Genomic DNA, 26691 nt, shown 5'->3' with positions numbered 1-26691 from the left:
AAGACAATCATGGCCAAAATTGAGGTGCAAAGGTGATATTCTGGTACTTTAAGATTTTACCTTTTCTCCCTTATTTCCAGGTGGACCAGTTAGGCCTGAACCTCCTAAATCTCCCTGTGGTAAAAAAATAATAAAAATTAGTCAATGTGTCTATGTTTAACTGTCCTTCATACTTCCAACAGGCTCATTAGCACATTGGCATCATCGTTATCTTCACCTTCAATGAATGATATATAAGGTCTAATGGCAGAAGATGGTTCATAAACCCCTCCAGTTATCCATATTTATACTTACCCTGTGACCTTTCTCTCCTGGAAGACCAGGCAAACCATCAAATCCACGGTCTCCCTAAAGAAATCAAAACATTGCATTTAGGAGTGGTAGACCCATTCCATAGACAATGCTGTTGACATGTGAATTCCTGTGGTGGCAATTCATGGATCAAAAATAAAAGATGTTTTGTACGTAGAAGATGATTATCAACAATATTCTAGAATAAAGACTGATCAATATGAAGGGAAATCTGTGGCTAGTGGAAGTGGTGTCAGCTAGAACAAAGTAGAAGCTGTGCTAGGAAAAGTTCTAGGAATTGCTAAAAAGTATCACTTGCTGGCTCAGGTCAGCTTATTCCAGGTGCCACATAATCAACCATTGACTATAATGGACCAAACATGTGGCCTATGTATAAAACAGAATGGAGACAATAGGAGATATAGTAGAAACTGAAATCTGAATATACCTCTAAATTATAATACAGATTATAACTCAACATAATTACAGAGAAAAGGTTTTCCTTCTGCATCTAAGGATCTCTTTTATCTCGCAGAGTACCAAAAAAAACATTTCGTACTACTTTTACATTTTACTGTTTCCGCGAGGGACAAACACATTTAAAGGATTTTTCCCACCATACCTTATAGTATATGCACCTATTTAGAGGATGGGTGCCACCTGGCCTCCAGGCTACCAGCTAAGGTGGCTACTGCTATGCTATTGGAGACTGAATAGAGAGGTGGCAGCGCATGTGTACCTTTCCATTCAAGTCTATAGGAGTAACGTAAGCAGCCAAAACAAGCTTGTCTATAGTAGGAAAACCCATAGACATGGTAACATTCACACAGCATGTGGAGATTAGTGTTTGTCAACTTCAGTTCTCAAGTTCCATCAACATGTCATGGTTTGAGGATGGTTTGAGGATACTTCAAACAACTGCAGTATTGTTATGAAGAATACTGTAATTAAAATCCTAAAAACCTGATGTGTTGGAAGTTCTTGAGAACTTAGAGTTGAAAAACACTGATGAGCCAGCATACAAAGTTTTTACATTATATTTTGGCAAGTGAATTTATCATGTCCATAAAAATTTGCATTTTGGGATAGTATTTTTGAGGTGTTGTTTTCTTTTTTACCTACCTTTATTCCGGTTTCCCCAGGCACACCGCGGGCACCATCTGCTCCCCCACGTCCCTGTGAGAGAAATAAGGAATAGTAACATGAAAATGATTATGTAGCGTGAACAGAAGGGGGAAAGTGGAATGAGAAGGGGGGAAAGTGGAATGAGAAGGGTGGGAATTGAGTGCAGTGGGGGCAATATTTGTAAAATGTGTAGCCATGATTAAAACTTACTCTTTTGCCAATCTTTCCAGGAGGCCCTGGAATACCTTGAAAGCCACGCGGGCCCTACAAAAGAAAGACATAGAAAGGTGTCAAGATGTAAATACACACAAATAGAGACAAAAGTAAGTCTAGCTCAGGATAAACTACATTCGGGCAGATTTATTAAAGTATTTACAGTTTAAAAGGTGTCAGGCTTAGGCTACTTTCACACTAGCGTTCAGAGCGGGTCCGTCTGATGTCTGCTCAGACGGATCCGCTCCTATAATGCAGACGTTTGTATCCGTTCAGAACGGATCCGTCTGCATTATAACTTAGAAAAAATTCTAAGTGTGAAAGTAGCCTGAACGGACACGTCCAGACTTTACATTGAAAGTCAATGGGGGACGGATCCGTTTGATGATTGAGCCATATTGTGTCATCTTCAAACAGATCCGTCCCCATTGACTTACATTGTAAGTCTGGACGGATCCGCTTGCCTCCGCACGGCCAGGCGGACACCCGAACGCTGCAAGCAGCGTTCAGGTGTCCGCTCACTGAGCGGAGCGGAGGCTGAACGCCGCCAGACTGATGCATTCTGAGCGGATCCGCGTCCACTCAGAATGCATTAGGGCTGGACGGATGCGTTCGGGGCCACTTGTGAGCCCCTTCAAACGGAGCTCACGAGCGGACACCCGAACGCAGGTGTGAAAGTAGTCTAATTGGAGGTGTGGGGCCAGCTATGACCCAACATATTTACTGTAATTTATGCCAGAAACTCAAAGCTGGCATATATTTGAATTTCTGGTCCATGGACTGCCGAAAGATGTGCCATATTGAGTAAGATGCCTCATGCCTCTTAATAAATATGGCGCATCTTAGTCCAATGGTCTTTTTACTAAAACTGGTGCTTGAAACGCCAATCTTAGTAAATATGCCCTATTATGTATACAAGACTCCTGACTCTCCCATGATGAAAAATGGGAAAAAAGGCTGGGAATGTTGGATTACAATGAGAGGAAGGTTTCTCACTGGCTTATTGTCATCTACCCATTGGAAAACACATGAACGGTCAGCTAAGCATATATCTTTACAGTGAAGTTGGAAAGATTAGCTGTCGGCCAAACGAGAATTCAACAAACTGCTGTCTCAAGTGTTTTGGCCATAATACAGCAAAACTTGCATTATGTATTTGTAGGTAGTTACTATGAAGCTGTTTGTAAGGATATCCCAGAAGGAAGAAATGAATTCCCCCTGGCTCCAACCCCCTGACTGACCTAGACATTATGAGCTTTCTCTTGTACCCAGTAGAGTAAAGAAGAACTTACCGGAGGTCCTGATTCTCCAAAATCACCTTTTAGACCTGTAGACCCAGGAGGACCCTAAAAATTTTTTTTTAAATCACACACGTTGTTAAAATCTCTTGTCCCAAATGTTATATTGTCAATTACATTAATTAAATAAAGTGAAATTGTAAAAATATAGGCTTAAGAATTGTCCTAAAAGGTATTGACAATCATACTTACGAGAGGGCCAGGTCTTCCTGTCAAACCCGTTGGTCCTGGTGGACCTTTCATTGCCAACTAAAAATGGAAACAGTGATTGATAGATGTTAATGGACATTTCCTTTTAGAAATGAAGACAGAAATAAAGTCTCTGTGTATCCATTTAAGATTTACCAGACCTTAGCTTGCTGCAAAATTTGCTGCGCCTGAGCTTCTTGAAATGACACCATCTGTCCTCTGGATTCACCACCGTATTGGAACTAAACATCAATGGCATGCACAGAGAAGAAAAAGATATGAGCTAAAAAAGATTTTATTTGCGTGATTTAAAGTTTGCCAAATTGCTCTCCAGATGCCCTTAAAAATCATTGGAAGAATTTAATTTGGTCAAGGACTTATTGTTAGATGATAAATTGAGTGATCAGCTGTAATCTGTGGGTTATTCTGGAAGTAAGTGTCTAATTTACCTGTTTACCTACTGAGTCAACCCATGTAAAGAAACTGCCTTGATAGCAAACATAGATATAGGGAATTAGCCCTGGGGTCATGGAAAGAAGGTGGTGTGTGATACAAAACTCAGCACCATAATGAGGGGGGGGGGGGGGTCCTCTGTTTTGGGTCCTCTTCTGTTTATGTCACAGTTTACCCCCTTGTTATTCCTTTATAAACTCTTATATGCACATATTCCGAATGCCAAATCGGCACAGCCTTTATCAGCTCCTGCCTGGCGTTGCAAGGAACCATATGTATTAGTTACCATTCATAGGGCATCTGGAAGATGCAGTGATGAAATATGTCATGGCTGCCTTTATTTTTCCCACGAACAAAGCAAGTGCATTTTAATTGCAACAAGATTTTGAGCAAAAAGAAATATACTGCCTGCTCTCTGTAATGTCCCCATGGATGTCACTGATATAACTGATATAGTGATCATATAATATCTGTGTGATGAGTCGTAAGATCAAGGGAGATGAGTCACTCTGCTTTTTAAAAAAAATCTTCCAAATGCCTGAAAAAACCCCTCTAATTATCCAGAATCTCAGTGGAAAAATGTCTACTCACAGGAAGCATCACTGTGTTTCCAGGAGGACCAAGGATACCATCAGCTCCATTAAGACCAGGTCGTCCAGGAGGGCCCTGTGAAAGAAGTAGAAGAAATGACAGTGAAAAAAACTGTATTGAGGAAGACATGTTTCTTGTACGAACATGTTGACAGTGGTGCGGCCTGGAGGGCAAATAAATAGGCTAAGGATCAAAGAGATCCCATAGCTAACATTACATGACATCACCAGAAGATTTCTATCTCTCAGCTGAAAGTCATATATCAGTTGTCAGAGCTCTTGTCCTTGCTAGGGCCATAACTACTGGCATAGATGTGATACAATGATATTGGTCAAGTATGGCCAATATATCGGAAATGGAAACAGTATATCTCAGGGTTCTCCTACATAAAATGTATGACTCTGTGGCCCATTTAAACAAATGGAGAGTTATCGTTATCTTCAGCTGGCCATAGGCAAGCCATTTTTTGCTAGATGGGTCCAACTAACATGAGGTAATCAGTCGGTGTCGCTCTGGTGGTGTCTCTAGGGATCAGCTGAAAATTGCAGGGAAATCTAGTAGCAAGTGTTAATTTCCCCTGTAGCACCACCACAGGGGAAACAGAGTATTATACAGAGGCCAGTATAATCAAGGAAAAATGTACACATCAAGTCTTCAAAAATGAGAGTCACTCTAGACAAGAGATGAGGATCCTGAACAGAGAACCCAATCTATTAACTCAGAATGACCTAATAGGATGCAACCATAACTTTGGACATTACAGACCAACCTTAACAAATAAGAATAATGTTCAAATATGGATACTTATTTGCTCGTTAGATTTACTTGGTTTCCAGCCTTTCAACTATACTGTCCATGCCTGATTTTCATGAACACTTGGATAACCGTAGACCAAAGATATTTCAGTTGTGAGGCCTTCACCTTACGGTATTGGCAGCTTTATATTACTTCTGAGGCACGGAACTGCTGAAAACTGTTGTATCACTGGTATGTAATAATTCTGGTTGTCCTCAGATCCCTGATAAGCAAAAACCATTGACTCCTTTATTTTGATTGTGGAAATCAAAAAAGTCAACAATTAGAAGACCCTATAAAGGGCAACTACCATACTACGAGGAAAAAAAATCCAATGAATGTCAACCGAAATAAATATGTAATCTTTATGCAAAGGATGAAAAAAATCTTTATAGATTCTTTCTTCTCAGCATTGCCATCCAAGTGTTAACCATGGCCTCACTAATAAGAAAAATGTCAGCAGAACTTGCCAATTTTAGCTGAAGGAGCAAACATCTGACGTGTGGGCTGCCTGACTCTGATTGGTGTGAGGCGAAGGAGAAATCAGGCCTCTTGGATTTAAGAATATCCTTTTTTTCCTGTGGGAGATAATCTGCTGCAAAAGGATTCTTCTCCCAATTGAGATACAACTGCATAACCAACTGAGCCAAGGTTGTATGTTTATAGTGAAGTCAGGAGAAATATTTATTTGACTTCATATGTATGGCTAGCATTGGGCATCACATATTATTGTGTGTGAAAATCTCAAATATTTTTGTTATAGTAACCACCAGGCCATCACCGAATATAGCCCTGTTGGTGGATGGATCTTATTGTCATGTCAACACCTGGGCCTACTGTGGGTTTTCTGATCCTTCCATAGGCCAGCCTGAAGCTGATGACACAATTTTTCTGTTGAATTTTTCCAATTCAAGATTTCAGGGAATATAGAGTTAAGCAGGAAAACGTATAGGAGGCTGAGGAACATTTATGTATTTCTCCTGAGAAGGTCACACAACAACAATATTCTTGTTGGCCTGAATGATCTCTCATCCTTCCCTGGTCCAGCTTGAAGCTGATGACAAGATTTATTTGTTGATTTTATTCTACTTCAAGATTTCAGGGAGTATTGAAGGTAAGCAGGAAGATTGCTAGGTGGTCAAGGAACATTTATGTATTTCTGGAAATATCAGTTACCAAAACTATAAGAGAATACCACTTTGGCTGTAGATTGTGATGTGGTGGTATAGTTCACAGTCCTCATGTGCACCCTGTTCCCTCCTTAGTTAGCAAAAAACATTTCTGAAAAGCATTATGAGCTTACTCTGGTTACTTTTCTCTCTAGGGACAGTGAAAACCTAATATTGGCTGCATCAGTCTATTGCAATCTCAATACCCTACCAACAATGGCAAGCCTCCGTCAATGCAGAAACTGAGAAGGAGCATGGTGACCAAGGTGCATTCTTAGATTTTGCTATGGATTACTGACTATACTGCACTCATCATCAGATAACTTTCATAAATATGATTCTACCTGGTCCTGTACAGGCCAGAGCTATATAACATTGACATGTATGATCTTAGAACTGAAATCTTCACTCAACAGTTTGCTAGATACATTTATACATGATGTAAATGAACCGGAAGTCTTACCGTCTCACCAGGATCTCCAGGTGGTCCTGTAGGACCTGTTGGACCAGCTGGCCCTGGTTCACCCTAGTTATAAGCATAAAAGATAGAGTTCACTTAGAGGTTTTGGCTATTACACCAAGTAATAGAGATACATTTTAACTATCAAGTCGTACATACCGGGTATCCAGGTAATCCTTGAGGGCCCTCAATCACTATACCCTGTAATGAACAGACAACCATATAATATTACGTAAATACTATAATATAGCAATAATAGGTTTATGGTCTCTGACAAATATTTACTCACCGGTTCTACTCTGGCCGGTTCTCCCTTTTGTCCTTTCATACTCTTCTCATCCTAGAATAGAAAAAAAAAAAAAGAAAAAAAAAAAAGAAATAGAGACACAAGGAGAGAGGTTCTTATTGCTCATCCTCTTACCAATTAGTAAGCAATTTGCCAAATTCACCATCCAATTATTAAAAGGTCAGGGCATGTCTTAGGATAGCCAAATACTCTAGAAAATTCTCACTCAAACCTCCCAACTTCGGTGCAACGAATGACCATCTATTACATACAGGTGTTTCAGGCTTTTCCCCAGTGGGACTTCTGTATGACTTATTCTTTTGTCCTCAAGGGAGATAAACTACTACTGGAGTTTTCTGGCAGTGGTCTATTCCCCTCTCCCTTTTGAGAATACATCCATGCTAAGCCAAGCCAAGTGTCCGTGTGTATGGCTAAAACTTGGGTGGAATGGCTGGAAGACCTTTTTCGGCCAACAGCTAATATCTAAAGAGTATGGCCAGCTTTACTGGTGTGCGTGGTTACATAATGCACATTCCTTGATAGTACTGAAGGGTGCATTACAGGCCTTGGCTTGCATCCCTAATTCTACACTTGGTGTCTGAATGCATAGGTTTCTGATCAGTTGGGGTCCGAGACTCTTGCCAATCAGCTGTTTCCGAGCAATTTTGTAGTGGATGGAGCTGGTAACTGCGGTGCTGCTCCCATTCACTTAAAAACAGGAGCAGCACTTCAGTAACCATCTCCATCCATTACACAATGAAAAACCTCTTCAAAAGGAGTTTTCTGGTACTTAGCTATTGATGGCCTATCAGAATAGATCATCAGTATCAGAATGATGGGGGCTTGTCACCCCCACCAATGAGCTGTTTCACGCATACGATGGCGCCACAAACTATACAGTGAATTGAAGGTTCCATCCCTTGTGTAGTTTCTGGCATCAACTCACTGATTCACTTGCCAGGTACTGAAGCTCCGCTCCTATTCAAGTGAATCAGTGGACGGACAGTGAATGGAACCTTATGCTTCTAGCTCCGTCCACTGTATGGTTACTGCCATATTTAATCTGGCTGAAACAGCTGATCCTGCTCTCGGACACTCGCTAATCAGATATTGGTGACCTATCCTGAAGACAGGCCATCAATTACTAAGTACAGGACAACCACTTTAAGGACCAAGCAAAAACATAGTTTTTTTCCCCACCACTTTCAGAGTCCTAACTTTTTTACATTTTCATCAACATAGTCATACGAGTTGGTTCTTGTGGGAAGAGTTGTAATTTTTAATGGTACCATTTAATGTTTTTATTTTAATGTATTGTTTGTAGGGTGGTAATGGAGAAAACGCTTTAGTTTTTTTATATTTGGTTTGTACAACTTTCACTGTGGAATAAAAATGACAAGTTCAATTCATTCTGCGGGTCAGTATGCTTACGGCAATACCATATTTATAAAGTTTTATGTTTTTACTACTTAAAAAAAAATGAAAACCCTTTTTAAAAAATTATTATTAAAAGTTACTATTACTTAGCAACCGTCGTCATTGGTTGCTAAGAGTTTAATTCTCACCATTGGTGAGTCATCTCTACTGTTTGGCCTTTAAAGACATCTCAAAAGGTTCACACAAACAAATGTTAATTTTAAATTGATTTAAATAGGTTGTCTAGAATTAGAATAACATGGGTGCTTTTGTCCTGACACAGCACCACATCTTGTCCACATGTTGTATGTAGTATTGCAGCTCAGACCTATTAACTTCAATAGACCCAAGTTACAATACCAAGCTCAACCTGTGGATGGGTGTGGAGCTGCTTCTGGACAAATCCAGCCAGTTTTTTTTTTTTTCCATGGGCAAACTCCTTTAAGGGGTTGTTTGGTTACAAAAGGAAACTGGACAATCCTTGGGATCAGCAAGAAATATCGCACTGGTAAGTACTGGTACTTACCTGGAAGATCTGTCTCCACCACTCTGGTTCTCCCTGCCAGGCTCTTCAACACATGACCACTGCAGACAATCACTGGCCTCAGTGGTGCTCTGAAGAAGCCATTGATTGGCTGCAGTGATCATGTGTTGACTTGACGTTACTGCTGCAACTGGGTAAGTAGAGCCTGACTGGGAGAACCAGAGCAGCAAGAACTGCCAGATGAGTACTTAAGAGTTCTTTAATACAGTCTGATCCCAAGGGTTGTCCAGTTTTCTCATAAAACTGGACAACCCCTTTAAGTAATGGCCAAAGGCAATACAACATGTTGAATGCAGAGGATAAGCATTAAGCCATCTGAGTAAGTTATAACATTAGATTGAGCCATACCTCCGCTCCTGCCTCTTGGGTCTCCACCTGTCCACGCTCTGCTGGTCCATACCTCTCTTCTCTATCCTCTCTATTGTCATAGTCCTCATCTTCATACTGTTTGAGCTCATAGTCATCTTCATTTCTTTCTTGTTCCTCCCCAGTCACATACTCCTCTACTACATCCTAAATAAGGGCAACCATAGAAAAAGTTTCACAATTTACACATGTTCCAGAAGTGTTGTGGGTTTCATTTAGTTTGTCATCAATTCTTATGATGTCTTCAAGTTTTCTACTTCCTTGTCTGCTAACATTGCATTGTTTAAGTTAACTTACCACAGGTTCCACTGGTAGGGTATCTTGGGTATTTAGAAGATCTGTCAGTCTGTCAGTTAGCCATTGCTTAATTATTATTATATGTTGCACTTAAATCCATAGCTAAGCACTGGATACAGCCGACTCCCCCAACTGAGCCAGAATGGGTTTACATGGTTAATCACATGATTTCCATGGAAAGTGGCATTCATATTAAAAGAGGCACTGTAAAGAAATTCAAGAAGCAGTGGAAGACATGGCTGGCTGACCCCGGTCTGTTATCTCAGAGATTGGTGCATATCTGGAATGGTATAATTCTTAGGGGATTTGGAGGTCTGAGATAAAGGAACACAGAGGTACGGATGCTATATGAAGCTATTAGTGTAATAGAATAATGTAATATTTAAATGGGATATAAGGCGACTGATATATTGGAGTGATAATTTCCTTTTTAGGATATGTGGCCACACAGAGAGGGAGGGCAAGGGAGAGTTGGGGGGAGTGAGGGGTATTGGGATTTTATACTGATCAATGTATGACAGTGTACAATTGTGATAAATGTCCTCTTTATTCTGTACTTGATGTGTACTTGTACATTTGCCATAACTGTGATTGTTGTATACTTTCATTTTTATTCTCATACGAAAAACAATAATAAAAAAAAACCATTGCATTGTTTGAGAAGTGGTGGAACAGGGATGGACAATGGGGCCAAAATTGGGGATAATTTCCATAATCATAAGTATTTAGAATACTTATTAGAATATTGTAGAAATATAAAAAATAAAAAAAACATGGTACTTACTTCGTAGTCAGTAGCATTGATGCTGACAGTCACTGTGGACACTGTGATATCTTCTTCTTCTTCTTCGGGTGAGGGAGTATAGTAATAGTCTGGGAACTCATACTCTGATAGAATGGGGTCTTCTGTTGGTCTTCGTTTTGTCTCTGTCTTTGGTGATTTAATATACAAAAGTTAGTTTTCTTAAATACATGTAGTGAAAGCTGGGCAATTTCAGAAAGGAACCATGAGTCTCCAAGTAACCTCCTACAAAAACAATATCTTATGGGCTGCAACGTCCGGACAGGACGAAGACTGGATCGTCAAAGTAAATATCTTCCACTTTTATGCCATTTCAGATTTTAGGTTGCCATACACATTAGATGTATGTTGGCTGAGCCTGCTGATTTTGGTGGGACCAGATGACCACTTAATGTGTATAGTGGTATCTCGCCTCCTCCCTGATGGCAGATGGCAGAGAAAGAAGGGTTGGGCATATAGGATTTTTTATATGCTTGATCTGTTCGTTGTCAGAGGAGATAAGCCGCTAGCAGAGGTGTCTACCAGAGGCTTATTACCCTTTCCCATTTGAGAACACATGAACTCGGCCGAGTGTGCATATTTATGGAGAAGGTTGGGCAGAATAACTGTCGGCCAAATGAGAATTTGGCCAACAGGTATCTAAAGTGTATAGTTCCTCAACCTAGTGAAGCAGTCTGTCCAACAGTGGGTTTAGATGATACAGTAGCTCAACTCCCTAAATCTACCTATATAATGGTTGAGGGAAGTAACAGCTTGACAAATTGTCTCTTCCCTTTCCTCATATGACAGTAGGAAAAAAGAAAGGATCTGACAACAGATGTAAAACATTGTTCTGAATGCTTTTATGAAAAGTTGGTCCATGTTGTATCTGTACTGATTAGGCCCAACCACGTGGTTTTGCCTCTTCAGTGGCACAGAGCCCATACAGGTCCATATTGTAGACCTGTAGAGACTGGTTATGTGATTAATATGGTCATAGGCACAGACCTTATTCTATTGTGAACCACCATTCCTGCAATATTGTCTTATTGCTTCTTTCCTCAAACCACTGCCTTTGATGCAACAAGATTCAGGTGCTTGCATATTATGAAGACTGGCTCATCACCTTCAAGGCTGTTAGGTCTTTCCATATGGAGACATCACAGGACTGCTGCAGTGGAAAAATATTGGTGGAAAACTGGATTAATGGTTGAAACCTGAGGTTAAAAGGTTCTTGGGTCACATTGTTCCAAGACTTCTGGATAAACTACATCCCCATGAGAAGGTTATATTCCATACCATTGATGGACCATGTGGGGACAATCATTATGAGTTCATCTATTCCATCGGCCTCCTCTTGCTTCGTTATTTTTTACTATGGTTACATTTATTTTTACTTTTCTAATTTGTCATTACAACAGATTTTATAGCAGTGGAAAAATCTGCACCAACCGAGTGTTGCCAAGGTGCCTAGAGATCCCAAACTGAGATGCCCATGGTTCTTTCCTTTTCTGAAATGACCCAGCCCAAAATATGAGGCACAAATGCATCAATGGATGTCATGACTGATGAGATGAGATGAGACAAGATGAATTTTGGCAAATGACACGGGAATTCTCATGCTTCTTTGGAATAGTTAGTGCCAGGATGAGATGGTGGAAAACAGATGTCAAGTGATGTGAAAAAGCAACATTATAAATCTAATTTGGCATTGTAATAAATGAGCTACTCCTCAGTTCCATGTGGCTGTTCCAAAATTACCCTTCATAAATGACCTACTTCTTGTGACTTCATGAACATTCTTTACCTTTCACGTTCAACACCAACCTGCAATACCACACACAACCCAAGGATAAAAGGTCCTAAACCCAAAAAATAAGAGTCTGCATCAATCCCTGCAGCTCGATTTGACTGTCCACAAATAAGGCTACTTTCACACTCGCGTTTGGTGCGGATCCGTCATGGATCTGCACAAACGCACCTGTTCAGATAATACAACCGCATGCATCCGTTCAGAACAGATTATCTTTAACACAGCCAAAACGGACCCATTGACTTACATTGTGTGTCAGAACGGATCCTTTTGGCTCAGTTTCGTCAGACGGACACCAGAACGCTGCAAGCAGCGTTGTGGTGTCCGCCTCCAAAGCGGAATGGAGATGGAACAGAGGCAAACTGATGCATTCTGAGTGGATCCATATCCATTCAGAATACATTAAGAGCAAAACTGATCCTTTTTGGACCGCTTGTGAGATCCCTGAACGGATCTCACAAACGGAAACCAAAACGCGAGTGTAAAAGTAGCCTAACCCTTAAAAAATTATCTACATCAGCTTATCAGCTTTCATTTGAATGGTAATGATCTGCAATACCAAACCTATAGACAATAGTGGTTTTCCAGACTGTTTCTGGGAGAAAAAATCTTATCAATTTTGAAAACCAATTAGGGTACCTAACAGAAGCTCTGGCAATACTGTCCTACAGGACTTGCCTAAAATCCTTGTAGTGTTGACCACAGAGATTACAGGGAATTTGATCCAATCAAATCACCACTTTGGATCAGGAGAGAATTTTTTCCTTATTAGGGCAGATTGGGGCTATGGGGTTTTGCCTTCCTCTGGATCAATAGAGGGAGACAAATTTCTAACTATTAGCCATACCCCTTCCCTTTCGTCCACATCCTCTCCTATCATTTTGTTAAACTTGATGGACATGTCTTTTTTCAACCATACTTGCTAACTGTGTAACTATGTACACTGCCCATCCCCTACATGACTCTTTTAGCCACTTATATACTCACTATTCCTTTCACCCATAACTATATCAAGCACAGAACTACCAAATATACTCATTGGTACATATGGGAGCCTGTCCTGGTGACCACACCTTCTCTACACCTCGATTTGACCATGTTAAGTGGGAGTAAGGGTCTGTAAGCAAGCACAGGCCAACACTTCCGTAGACTTGCTCCTGAAAAAGACACTGTGTGGATATTCATAGAAGCATTTCTGGCCAAAAATCTTCCAGACACCAAATACAGTTAAGGCATCTCAATAGAACCTTGTACTTTCTGCTCATGTTTCCTGATTGGGTTGGGCGCAGATCAAAAAGATGACATTGGAAGAAGATACACCAGAAGTCCAACTTATTTCTAACATATGTTTATCTGATGACCTCCATAATCCGGCAGCAAAACTCAGAAATTTCTATACTACTCAAAAGTCTACTTTTTAGAGCAGATAATGATTATGTTAGCGTTGGATATGAAAATGAGGTGACAAATGGAAGCACACTGCTAATGATTAATATAAGTAATGGTTTTGGTAACAGGTATTAAAACATGCTGACCTCAGACAATGACAAAGCAGGATGGCACTAGAATGGTAATTTATTTGAGCGGGATGGGTGGTTACCATGAGAAGTGTGACCGCCTTAGTGACGGCTGAGGTAGTGATCCCTTCTGTCGGACTTATAACAGTGCTGTGCAACTGTCCTGTGTGCTCTGCTACAGACTTTTTCTTCTTTTTGCCCTTTCTATCCTTCTTTTTACCTTTTCTGTCCTTTTTCTTTCGAGGAGTAGACTCCGTGGCATTCTGTGGAGCCAAGAGAGGCATCAGGAAAAAACAATGTGTCTTGGGGTCACTAGGAGGATATGTTATAGGTCCGGCATGTTCATAACACATAATGGTGTATGAAATGTGGATGGTCCTCACTGTGGACGTTGATCAGAATTTCAGGGTAAATTCGATTCGCCGCAAAGCCGAATTTCCTCGTGCTTCGTGGTAACTAATCAATTTTCCCTGAAATGGTGTTTAAAAAAAAAAAAAACATAATCACCTCATCCATTTGATCGTGAAGAGGCCGCCGTGGCCATCTCGATTGAAGATGTCACGCGGATATTTTTCTTTAACCCCTGAGATGACGCAATAAATGATGAACGTGTATTCTGAGGGGTTCAATGACAGGTGTGGCACAATCGCTGCTTCTCATCATTGCGCCCACTACTTACAAAGAAATGCGCTTCGTGACAAAGCAAATTTCTTTGTCAAATTCGTAGTAGTATTCAAATTCATTGTAGTATGTGCACGCATAACTTACTGATTTAGCATTTGGTATCCTCTCGATATATACTTTCAACTTGCAGACCAACTGCCTTCTATACCACTCAGGATAGTCCCTGACAGTCAAAGTTTACTAGAAGGTCTTCTACACTGGTCAAAATCTAGCTTCAATCCTTCTCCTGCACCCTTATCACCAAAAACCTACCTAAGCATCTAATCCTTATCCAGGTTCCCAGATAGCCTACCTAGCTGTCTCCCCACTGGACGTCAACCTAACAGCTTTATCCTTCAAATAAAAAAACATCACTTATCCATCCTTGAAAGTACATACAAGCTGGTACCCACCTACCCTTTTCTCTGGGCATCAGGTAAGCTATCTGCCCTCTGTATTGGAGGCTGCACATCTGACTGCTGCCTATAGACACCAGATGAGCAACCTAACACTCTTCCTACCCTTTACCCAGGGGCGTAACTACCATAGCGGCAGACCATGAGACTGCTATGGGGCTCAGAGCAAGATGGGGCCCAGTTGGGATAATCTACTCTTCTACTGCGGGTGGAAACTTGGCCAGAACTCCACCCTCTAAAGAATCAACTTTTAGCAAACGAGGCAGTGGAAAAAATGGCCCACGGATCATTGAAAGGGGTTTAGGCGGAACCCCTTCTGTCCTGTGTATTGGGGCCTAGTTTGATCCTTGCAATGGGGCCCTTACTTCTCTATGTACGCCACTGCCTTTACCGACTGGAAATAACCCAAACTACATTAATGTATTCCTTTCGTCAAAGACTACTAAGTAGGTCAAAATCCAGAAGGGTGGTAAGGGTTCCAGATGCCTTTCAACTGACTAGTTACATAGAGTGATGGATAGAGCTGTCTGGTGAAAAGCATGGCTTCTACAGTAAATCATCTCTAATCCAGGAACTGCTTTGCGTGTTTCTTGGCACTGAATTACCCAGGGGATGTTTAATAATGTGTTAAGCTAAGAACGAGAAAAACCTCTCTCTTCGGGAGTGATGCCCAACAGGTGCACAGAGAGATAGTGAGACATTGGTCTAATGTGATGGATGATCTGGCTCCACTCCATGAGTGAAGGGTCATAAATATTCTTTAAACCATATATCGGTGAACTCTGTATAACAGTTACTGTACAATAAGATTTATAATTGCAGTCACTTAATCCCGTAGCTGTATAGGATTAGATATTGCTTTCTGTTAAGGCATATAGATGTGATTCTCATCTTTTATGTCATAGAGGGGGCTGAGGACCTACTTCTGTGGGCATCTAACAACAAGAATCTTTTGCTCAGATAGACCTCGCCTACATTTCACCTGTAGCTTCCACTGAATCACTGAGGTAACAACCTCTTGGGCACCACTCGTAGAGCTCAATGTTCTTGTGACTCTCTAGGCTTCTTGGACTTTTACCAGCAGTGCCAAAGTTAAAGGGGCATTTCTGTCTTAGACATGTATGGTTATTTATGTAAAGATATGGGTATTCCAATCTTAGACATGTACTGTATGGCATATCCCACGACATGCCAAGAATAGCTGATAAATTTAGGTCCTCACCTCAAGAACAGAGGTTCATCAACCCCATCCAATTTGATGCAGAGGTGGCTGGGATTATCCAAGCATTGGAACTCACAGTCTACTCTGTTACCCTAACTCCATAATCCCTGCTACCTCTGCATTTTGTTGTAGCCTGGATGTCGGGGCTATAGGTAGAACGGAATCTGGGGACCTCTCTTCTTGAAAGTCGAGACCCTCTTTTATCAGACATTTATGGCCTATCCTGTAAATATGCTATACATGTCTAAGATAAGAATACCCCTGTAGAAGCTAATGGTGCAAATTATCCAGTGCAAATTTAGCTGTAAACTGCAACTATCTGTTAAAAGTGAACTCCAGAATCCTCCTTGATAAGGTTTTCTGTGACTTAGTAGGAGCCGTGGTGCGCCAAAACCAGGCTCAACTGTGCAGTAGTGCCTGGTTACTACAGCTCATTCCCATTCAAGTGAATGTGAGACAGCTGTAGTAACCAGGCATGGTCACCACGCTGAGTACTTTGGCTGGTTTCTTCAAACAGCTGATTGGCGGGTGTGCCAGGAACTGCCCCTACCCATTTGAAACTGATGACTTAGCAGTTTGTCATTGTTTGTTTATTGTAATGAAGACTGACTATTCATGCACTGACTTCTTGTTTGGCTTCTGTGCTTACAGACTGGAGACAACATGAAAAAGCAGAGATGCAGCATAAAGCTAGGGATTGGGACAAAAAAAGGCATAGAGCAGCCTCAACCTGTTCGGAGGGGCTGCTGGGAACTGACCCCTTCCCCACTTGACACTGATGACTTGGTTATTATTGTTTGTCTTTATTGTAATGAAGACTGGCTGTTCATGACTTCTTGTTTGGCTTAGGTGGGTTTTTGCTTACACACAGGAGTCAATATGAAAAAGTAGAGCTGCATTGTAAAGCAAGGAATTGGGACAAAAAAAAGGCATAAAGCAGCCTCAGCCTTATTACATGAAAGAATTTATGGCTCCCATGGGCTCCAACAGACAGCGTGGCTAAGTGGGGCATTTAGATGCTGCCAGGAGTTGAATACTTTTGGACTTGCATGTAATTAAAAATTTTGCACAGCTACTGAGTTATTCAATTCAATTGTGTAATGATCTGGGGAGCTATTGCATATGCCAATAGGTAACCCCTAGTAGTGATAAGGGGGACGCTAACATCGCAGCATATGTGTAGGACATCCTGCAGCCTCATATGTTCCTTTCATGGCAGGGCTTCCAAATGGCATTTTTCCGCAGGATAATGCTCGCCCATACACACAAGGGTTTCCCAGGAATATCTCCACTAGATTACAAAACTTCCTTGTCTGCCCGGTCGCCAGATTTATTGTTAACCAAGCATTTATGGGACGTCAGCTTCAGCAACTTATGACTGTGTAGGATATACAGGCCCAGCTGTAACATCTGTAAGCAAATTTCTTACAGGATACCATCTGGAGCCTGTATGCCTCCATGCCTAACCGTATCTCATCTTGTATCCAGGGTAGAGGCCATATGTCATCTTGTATCCAGGCTGGAGGCCCTATGTCATCCTGTATCCAGGCTGGAGGCCATATGTCATCTTGTATCCAGGCTAGAGGCCGCATCTCATCTTGTATCCAGGCTAGAGGCCTCATCTCATCTTGTATCCAGGCTAGAGGTCGCATCTCATCTTGTATCCAGGCTAGAGGCCTCATTTCATCTTGTATCCAGGCTAGATGCCGTATCTCATCTTGTATCCAGGCTATAGGCCTCATCTTGTATCCAGGCTAGAGGCCGCATCTCATCTTGTATCCAGGCTAGAGGCCGTATCTCATCTTGTATCCAGGCTAGAGGCCTCATCTCATCTTGTATCCAGGCTAGAGGCCGCATCTCATCTTGTATCCAGGTTACAGGCCGCATCTCATCTTGTATCCAGGCTAGAGGCCGCATCTCACCTTGTATCCAGGCTAGTGGTGGTCCAAAAGGGTCCTAGAGCCTCCTTTCAATTGTACAGTTTTCCCCCAATAAACTTTTCCTTTCACCCTAATATTGTAATCCCTTACATATATGATTATATTCACAGATATAGAAAGCTTCATTCCATTCCAACAACTCCTTCTTGGTGCGTTTTGTATTTATTTTTTTGTCATGGGGTATAAGGCTGGGTTCACGTCAAGTTTTTCTTTCATTTAACACATCCCAAAAACGTCTAAGTCTGTAGGTCAAAAACGTGATGTGAACCCAGCGTAAGACTTCTTCCTATCCAGTAACATCTCAGAGTGACCACGGTAAAACCTTGACCCGACCCTTACTCTGTGTTCTTCTTACATGACCAGATGTCTGTATTTACTGCCAAATCTCTATCCCTCTGAATTCTCCCTAGCTAGGCGCCTCATGATTTATATTCCCACGGCACCATGTTTGTACAAATGTAAGAACTTCGCCAATAGTCTGACCACTTGGGTAAATATTTTAGATCGTCAATAAAAAAAATAATACAGAGAAGCTTCTATATCTTTATTATCTCAAGTCTCAGGCCTGATGTTGTACTCTTTTTAGCAGATATTTCCGGCCCTTCAGGTCATTGTTGGCAATAATAGGTTTAATATAGGGGAAAAAAAGGCTTACAGAAAATTAAAGTGGGATCTGGATAAAAAAAAACTAGAAAAGTGCCACTTCCTGCTTTTCACAGCTAGCTCATTGTCAGGGAACCTATAGGAAATGGTTGTACAGTGGGTATCTCTGGAGATCCAATGGTGTCATTTGTTACTAAGCAGCAGTGACCCAAATACTCTGGCTAATTGAGTGGTTGAAAATTACAATTTTTAATAAATTCCATGTTTTTTTTTGCTTTGCTCAATCCTTCTTTATTAGAAAGCTCTCTCAATGATAATCTGATCAATGGTGAGACCCCTTAATGAGAATGGGGAATGGAATGTGAGAATGTGATAAGAAGTATTCCGTTCTCCTCCAGCACCACCGCAGGCGAAATGGAGCATTACGCCATTCTTGTTGAAATTAATAACCTTTCCATGCAAATGCACGATTGTTCCGGGTCTTCTAGAGTGGAAAACAAAATAAGCCGACCCTAGAGTGACCCTTTCATGGGCCTCCAAGCGATCAACTGTTGTCTGTAGAAGAGTCCAGTAGCATGTGTTAATTTTCCCTGAAGCACCCTCTCGGGGTTAGTGGAGTATTCCACAGTGCCTGTTGAACTCAATGGGATGTTCCTATAATGCATGGGTCTGCTGGGACATCCAGAGTGAAAGACTAAAGTAAATTATGAGGGTCCTAAATAGAGACACCTCTGTATTAAAGGGGTTGTCTGAGATCATAAAAAATTGGGGCAAATGTAAGTGATAGTCTACATAACAAGAGAATCATAACTTGTTGAATCCTTCCCCTGTCCCGTTGCAGGATGACATCATCAACAATCAAACCCCTTCTGACAGCTCTCAAGCTGGTTCACCATTCATGTTCCTCTGTATATCCCTCTATTCTGTTGAAAATAATGTATCCCATATCTAAAGGACCAGACTTGCAGATATATGGTTGGCGAGTGTATACATTTGCAATTATATAAACCTCCTGATTCACACTGGCAGGCTGTACTATCTGTGTGTGCTGACTCTCCAGTGTAGTTCTATGAGATGTAGCTTCATGCTGGTCTCCCTGCTTCTTGCATGTAAGAGCTGACAGTGGGGAGAGAGAGAGACGAGAGGGGAGACAGGCTCAAACTTCATCATATACGAAAACACGGAGACCTTGCAATGTGAGGGGACAGCAACTGATCTGTTATGGCTACCCCCAGAGCAGTGCAGTTTGGTGAGACTCTGTCCCCTCTGTCTCTGCAAAGCCGCATGATGGGAAATGTAGGATTCATTAGGAAAACCATATCTGAGGGAAGAAGGAATCACAATGGCAGATAACCCACAAATGACCCCAGAAATCTGGGTCTCACTCCCCTTTTTCTAATATTCACACCCCACCTATCGTTTCGATGAACTTATGTCTTTTTTCCAACCGTATTAACTATGAAACTAAAATAAAACAGTTTTACAGAAAGCGTCTACTAAAGCTTCTATGTTATATTTTAATAATGGCACTATGTAAGTAAAGAAAAAAAAATGGGCCATAGACAGAGTGGACAGGAGGTGACCTCATTGACCTGCATGAGAGATTATTCGAGGCATGCTCTGTGACCTGTGCAAAGGCCAGGAGGGAGTAGATAAGCTGAGATATCACCTAATATGTATGATGGATCCTATGCTATCTCAAAAAAAGGTGATATTCGTCACTGTAATGCTATCTGTGATGATAATGACATGGCTACTGAAAAGTTACCTGTATAGAACAGGAAGTCTAAACATATCATTAGGCCTAGTGGCCAGTGTGAAAACTGCACAATTTTAAATAGATAGATGGAAAATTAAGACAAAAATCACCAAAAACATAAAAACGTGATTTAAACACTTGGTCATTTTCTGATGACGCACTACAATTTTTCTTTCTCGAGAAAGCCTTGTGATCTTTGTAAAGGGGCCACAAGATTAATTACATTCTGTAACCTTTTCTAAAATCCATCATCTCCGTCTGGCTATATATAAGGCAAATATTCCATTTATTTACACACTGCATCTGTAGGGCTCTGACATTGCTACATTACTGCTGAGCTGTGAACTGAGGGGTCTATTCCCCCGGGGGTCCTGATGACACATCTCCCAGGCCTGGTTTTCCTTGCTGCCTCCCAGTTGCACATGCCAGTGCCGTGACTCATACACAAGGAGACCCAGCCCTTCGAACCAGCTGTTACCATTCCAGCTGGGACGGCCCGGACATCCCATCTGCTGAATGAAAACCCTGTCTCCGAGCGCCAGGAATGCCCCTGCCAAAAATCTTTTCCATTTCACGCCTGCTTTTGGCTGGTGGGAAAGGGGTCCTCTGGCTTTTTAACCAGTCGCGTGTTGGCCACTGAGAGGGTCAATTTTTCTTTAGGCCAAAAATAATCAGGTGCCAAAGAATTTCATGTTCTACGTCCGTTCCAACATTGTCTGTTTACATATTAATCAAATAAAAAATAGTATTTTACAAGAAAACCGCCAAGAACGTAACATTCAGATTTGTGTGCAGTAATTTATGGCCCATGAGTGCCCACCTACCCCCCTTGTAGGTGTTAACTATAGCAGGTGCATAGGTAGCAGTCACACCTGGGCCCTGGTGTCTGAGAAACCATAATAAAGGGACACTAGTAGATACAGTTGCAAGAAAAAGTATGTGAACCCTTTGGAATGATATGGATTTCTGCACAAATTGGTCATAAAATGTAATCTGATCTTCATCTAAGTCACAACAATAGACAATCACAGTCTGCTTAAAGTAATAACACACAAAGAATTAAATGTTACCATGTTTTTATTGAACACACCATGTAAACATTCACAGTGCAGGTGGAAAAAGTATGTGAACCCTTGGATTTAATAACTGGTTGAACCTCCTTTGGCAGCAATAACTTCAACCAAACGTTTTCTGTAGTTGCAGATCAGACGTGCACAACGGTCAGGAGTAATTCTTGACCATTCCTCTTTACAGAACTGTTTCAGTTCAGCAATATTCTTGGGATGTCTGGTGTGAATCGCTTTCTTGAGGTCATACCACAGCATCTCAATCGGGTTGAGGTCAGGACTCTGACTGGGCCACTCCAGAAGGCGTATTTTCTTCTGTTTAACCCATTCTGTTGTAGATTTACTTCTATGCTTTGGGTCGTTGTTCTGTTGCAACATCCATCTTCTGTTGAGCTTCAGCTGGTGGACAGTTCTCCTGCAAAATGTCTTGATAAACTTGGGAATTCATTTTTCCTTCGATGATAGCAATCCGTCCAGGCCCTGACGCAGCAAAGCAGCCCCAAACCATGATGCCCCCACCACCATACTTCACAGTTGGGATGAGGTTTTGATGTTGGTGTGCTGTGCCTCTTTTTCTCCACACATAGTGTTGTGTGTTTCTTCCAAACAACTAAACTTTGGTTTCATCTGTCCACAGAATATTTTGCCAGTACTGCTGTGGAAAATCCAGGTGCTCTTGTGCAAACTGTAAACGTGCAGCAATGTTTTTTTTGGACAGCAGTGGCTTCCTCTGTGGTATCCTCCCATAAAATCCATTCTTGTTTAGTGTTTTACGTATCGTAGATTCGCTAACAGGGATGTTAGCATATGCCAGAGACTTTTGTAAGTCTTTAGCTGACACTCTAGGATTCTTCTTCACCTCATTGAGCAGTCTGCGCTGTGCTCTTGCAGTCATCTTTACAGGATGGCCACTCCTAGGGAGAGTAGCAGCAGTGCTGAACTTTCTCCATTTATAGACAATTTGTCTTACCGTGGACTGATGAACAGCAAGGCTTTTGGAGATACTTTTATAACCCTGTCCAGCTTTATGCAAGTCAACAATTCTTAATCGTAGGTCTTCTGAGAGCTCTTTTGTGCGAGGCATCATTCACATCAGGAAATGCTTCTTGTGAAAAGCAAACCCCGAACTGGTGTGTGTTTTTTATAGGGCAGGACAGCTGTAACCAACACCTCCAATCTCATCTCATTGATTGGACTCCAGTTGGCTGACACCTCACTCCAATTAGTTCTGAAGATGTGATTAGTCTAGGGGTTCACATACTTTTTCCACCTGCACTGTAATTGTTTACATGGTGTGTTCAATAAAAACATGGTAACATTTAATTATTTGTGTGTTATTAGTTTAAGCAGACAGTGATTGTCTATTGTTGTGACTTAGATGAAGATCAGATCACATTTTATGACCAATTTGTGCAGAAATCCATATCATTCCAAAGGGTTCACATACTTTTTCTTGCAACTGTATTCACTGGGTACCACCTAAAGGTTGTTTGGAGGAGAGGTTTGGCTGAAAGTGCCCAATGTTCTTGTCACATGGTTACTTAAGGGGGTATTCCCAACTGTTTTCATATTCCTGGACCCTCAGGCTGACACATATGATTAGGAGTTGTTCTCCATAGATATTTATTGATCTAATATCTATATCTCTGTCTATATCTATCTATTTATCTATCTATCTATCTATCTATCTATCTATCTATCTATCTATCTATCTATCTATCTATCATCTATATATCTACCGGTATCTATCTATCTACCTAATCTCATATCTATCTATTATCTATCTATCTATCTATCTATCTATCATCTATCTATCTATCTATCTATCTATCTATCTATCTATCTATCTATCTATCTATCTATCTATCTATCTATCTATCTATCTATCTATCTATCTATCATCTATATATCTGTTATCTATCTATCTATCTATCTATCTATCTATCTATCTATCTATCTATCTATCTATAACACAAAACACAGCAGCACAAGTCAGATGTTTGGGAAGTACAAGAGTACTTTTTCCAGACCATGGGTTGGCGGCCAATGGATATACTAATAGAAGAATGAGGCAGCCATCCAAAATTAATGAAAAGGCGGTGGACCCACTTTATTCACCCTAAACGTAACGTTTCAGCCCAGCACAATGAGGAAGGCTTGAGAAAGACTTTATTCTTCTACTAGTCTGTCTGTCTGTCTGTCTGTCTGTCTATCTATCTATCTATCTATCTATCTATCTATCTATCTCCTATCTATCTATCCATCCATCTATCTAATCTTATATCTATCTATATATTCTTTATCATATCTATGTCTGTGTGTCTATATAACTAGAAGAGAGACAAATAATGTGGATCCATATCTATCTATCTCATATCTATATCTATCTCATATCTATCTATCTATCTATCTATCTATCTATCTATCTATCTATCTATCTATCTATCCATCCATATCTATTATCTATCTATCTCATATCTATATCTATCTCATATCTATCTATCTATCTATCTATCTATCTATCTATCTATCTATCTATCTATCTATCTATCTATCTATCTATCTATCTATCTATCTATCTGCCGTTGGATTATTTTACATAATAATGTTACTGATCTTTTTACCTGCTCAGGGAACTCTGGGTCCTGGGCTTGCACAGCGTAGACGAGCGCACCGTCACAGTTGGGCATGTAAGTGTTACAGTAGTCATAGGCGGCTCTGGGGTCTGCCACCATCAGCAGCTGTTGGATGTCACCCTAAAAAAAGAAAAAGAAACCCATAAAATATAAGAAACAGTCAGATTAGATCGACTTGGGGTTAAGAAGAACTTGGTTACAAGCTGACCCTCATGGCTCATTAAGAACATGTACAGATGTAGCAGAGCTGAGCACTGTATGTAAACCTGCTGCATTATCTTCTCCCAACGGGCTGCACATTATGACCAGATAGAGACTTAGGGGGCCATTTATGATGACCTATATTAGGCGTATTTCAGGAGCAGATTGAGTCGCAACGGTAAGTTGCACTGCAATCTCCTACTTCTCCCCGCTCACGCCAGGTCTAAAAAAGTGGTCAGGGAAGGGAACAGGCCGGCAGGCCTATCTAATTCCTCATTTCCTACACCTGTTTTAGGCGTATAAAAGGGTCTAAATGTAAGACAGCAAGGAAGCAGTCTTACATTTAGAACTGGCGGAAGATCCGCCGAAGTTATGGAGAGGCCAGCGCCTTTTCATAACTTCGGCGGATCCACCGCCAGCTTAGGGCTTTATTAAGACTGTTGTCTTTATTAAGACTGTTGTCTAAAATGCCGGTCTGTATAAATGTGCCCCTATCATAGGACCACTATAAGCCATACACCCCACAGAGGAGATGGAAGCATCTGTCCATAGGACCACTATAAGACATACACTCCACAGAGGTGATGGAAGCATCTGTCCATAGGACCACTATAAGCCGTACACTCCACAGAGGAGATGGGAGGATCTGTCCATAGGACCACTATAAGCCATACACTCATACACTTAAGGGTTCAGGCGAGACTGCAAAATCAGACTACACAAGATATGTTTGTAGTCTGATAATAGAGACCCAGAGATCTGCATAGGGGCTGTAAACATAAAACGGTAGAATAGTTTTAATGTATAGGAGAAATTTTTAAAATTGTTGCAAAAGTATACTGTCACAGTCCCTCCTGTGACAGAGGTTAGAAGATCTGAGAGAGTAGCTGCACGTTAGGTTATCTGACAGCCTATCTGTTTTCACTTGTTGCAGTGTTGTTGTTGGTAAGGACCACACCTCTTATCTCAGGTGTAACTTGTGGTCATTACTGCTCCTCTATTTAGTCTGGACTCACACTCACACCATGCGGTTGATATTATCTGCCTGGAGTTGGAAAAGCTGGTGTGTGGTCCTCATCTGAGTTCCTGATCATTCATTTTCTATTGAAGATAAGAGTACTTCCCTTTGTATTTTGTTGTTTCCATTTGCTCGTTGTTTACTAGGCCTCAGGGAGACGCTGGTTTGTTCATCTGGGAAGGAACCAGTGGTCTCAGACCCTGTCACTACTCCTAGGGTTATTCATGGTTACTAGGGCCTAGGTTTCCGGTGTATGAATATTCCCACCTTCAGGGTCTATTCATACTGACAGGAGTCAGGGCTAGGTTTAGGGTTTCCTATTTGGTGACCGTTTCCCTTTCCCTAGCCGTGAGGCCTAGTTTCTGGTCTTTTTCCTTCTGTTGTCATTCTATGTACCTCCCCTCCCCCTACATTGTAGATACTATTTCTGCACTGGTCGAACAACTGCAGGGGCTGTCTTAGGAGGTAACTGACCTCCGCACGACAGTCTCACAGATCAAGAGACCACAGGCGGCTGGTTCCGGCAGCGGGAAACAGGCCTGTCCTGAGCCTAAGGTCGCTCTCCCGGATAGATTTTCCGGGGGAAGTGACAATTTTATTGGGTTCAGGGAGTCGTACAAATTATATTTTAAACTCTTCTGGGGACGAGAGTCAAAAAGTGGGTATAATCATTTTGTTACTTAAAGGTGACGCTCAGTCTTGGGCTTTTCCTTTGCCGACCGGATCACAGTCCCTCCGGTCTGTAGATGAATTTTTCACAGCTCTAGGTCTTATCTATGATGACCCAGATCGGATCTCCCTGGCAGAGATCAAGTTATGTGGTTTACGGCAGGGAGAGCGTTCTGCAGAGACCTATTGCTCTAAATTTAGGAGATGGGCTACGGATACGGAGTGGAATGATCCAGCTCTCCGTAGTGAATTCTGTCAAGGGTTATCAGAGAGCCTGAAGGACGCGTTGGCATTTCACGAATATCCTGAGTCATTGAAAGCGGGCATGTCCCTTGCTGTACGTATTGATAGACGCCTGAGGACGTACTATCATATAAGTTGGTGGCCTCCTCCAACACTTTGGGTAGAGAGACACTTGAGTTCATGTCTGATGACAAACTAATGCAGTTGGGGGGAGCTACACCTGGACCTGGTGATAAGAACTTTAGGCTTAAGAAGGGACTCTGCTTTTTCTGTGGAAAAAGGGGACATTTTGTTAACGTATGTCTCTATGTTCAGCATCAAGGTGAAAACAAAAGAAAAATATTTAATCCTCATCTCACTCTTGGTGGTGTGGGTGGGGATTTGAGAATTTACTTTTGTCATTTACCGGTAGTAGCCGATTTCTCCTGTCTGCCGAGTGTTTATCGACAGTGGGGCAGTGGTTAACCTAGTTGATGGTCAGTTGGTCCGTATGCATGGGTTGACAACAAGTGCATTAGACAAAAATATTTCGGTGTTTGCAATTGATTCTGCTCCACTCACACAGAAATGTTTGTCACAAATGGTGCATGACATCCGTTTAAAAGTGGGTGATTTTCATCAAGAATCCATTTCGTGTTTTGTGCTAGAGG

The 26691-nt window shown here is 41.4% G+C and overlaps 1 protein-coding gene across 3 annotated transcripts in view; it reads right to left on the bottom strand.

Annotated features, from left to right (window-relative positions):
* The window catches only part of COL5A3 (collagen type V alpha 3 chain), a 222702-nt gene that overhangs the window by 76981 nt on the left and 119030 nt on the right, over positions 1–26691 (bottom strand). For 2 of the 3 annotated variants that reach the window (XR_005775675.1, XM_040414912.1), the window contains exons 5-19: positions 23899–24030; positions 13688–13867; positions 10278–10424; positions 9179–9343; positions 6874–6924; positions 6744–6785; positions 6588–6650; positions 4161–4235; positions 3278–3358; positions 3120–3176; positions 2922–2975; positions 1627–1680; positions 1414–1467; positions 295–348; positions 61–114 (exon numbers count right to left, since the gene is read on the bottom strand). Coding sequence is in view for 2 of the 3 variants with exons in the window: in XM_040414912.1 (XP_040270846.1) it covers positions 61–114; positions 295–348; positions 1414–1467; positions 1627–1680; positions 2922–2975; positions 3120–3176; positions 3278–3358; positions 4161–4235; positions 6588–6650; positions 6744–6785; positions 6874–6924; positions 9179–9343; positions 10278–10424; positions 13688–13867; positions 23899–24030 (1263 nt within the window). In the remaining variant the exon portion in view is untranslated. The remainder of the gene's footprint in view (positions 1–60; positions 115–294; positions 349–1413; positions 1468–1626; positions 1681–2921; positions 2976–3119; positions 3177–3277; positions 3359–4160; positions 4236–6587; positions 6651–6743; positions 6786–6873; positions 6925–9178; positions 9344–10277; positions 10425–13687; positions 13868–23898; positions 24031–26691) is intronic. The other variant, XM_040414913.1, reaches the window with a different exon arrangement.

Source organism: Bufo bufo, chromosome 1, assembly GCF_905171765.1.
Source record: "Bufo bufo chromosome 1, aBufBuf1.1, whole genome shotgun sequence".
Taxonomy (NCBI): Eukaryota; Metazoa; Chordata; class Amphibia; order Anura; family Bufonidae; genus Bufo; species Bufo bufo.
This window is presented reverse-complemented; position numbering and strand designations above follow the sequence as displayed.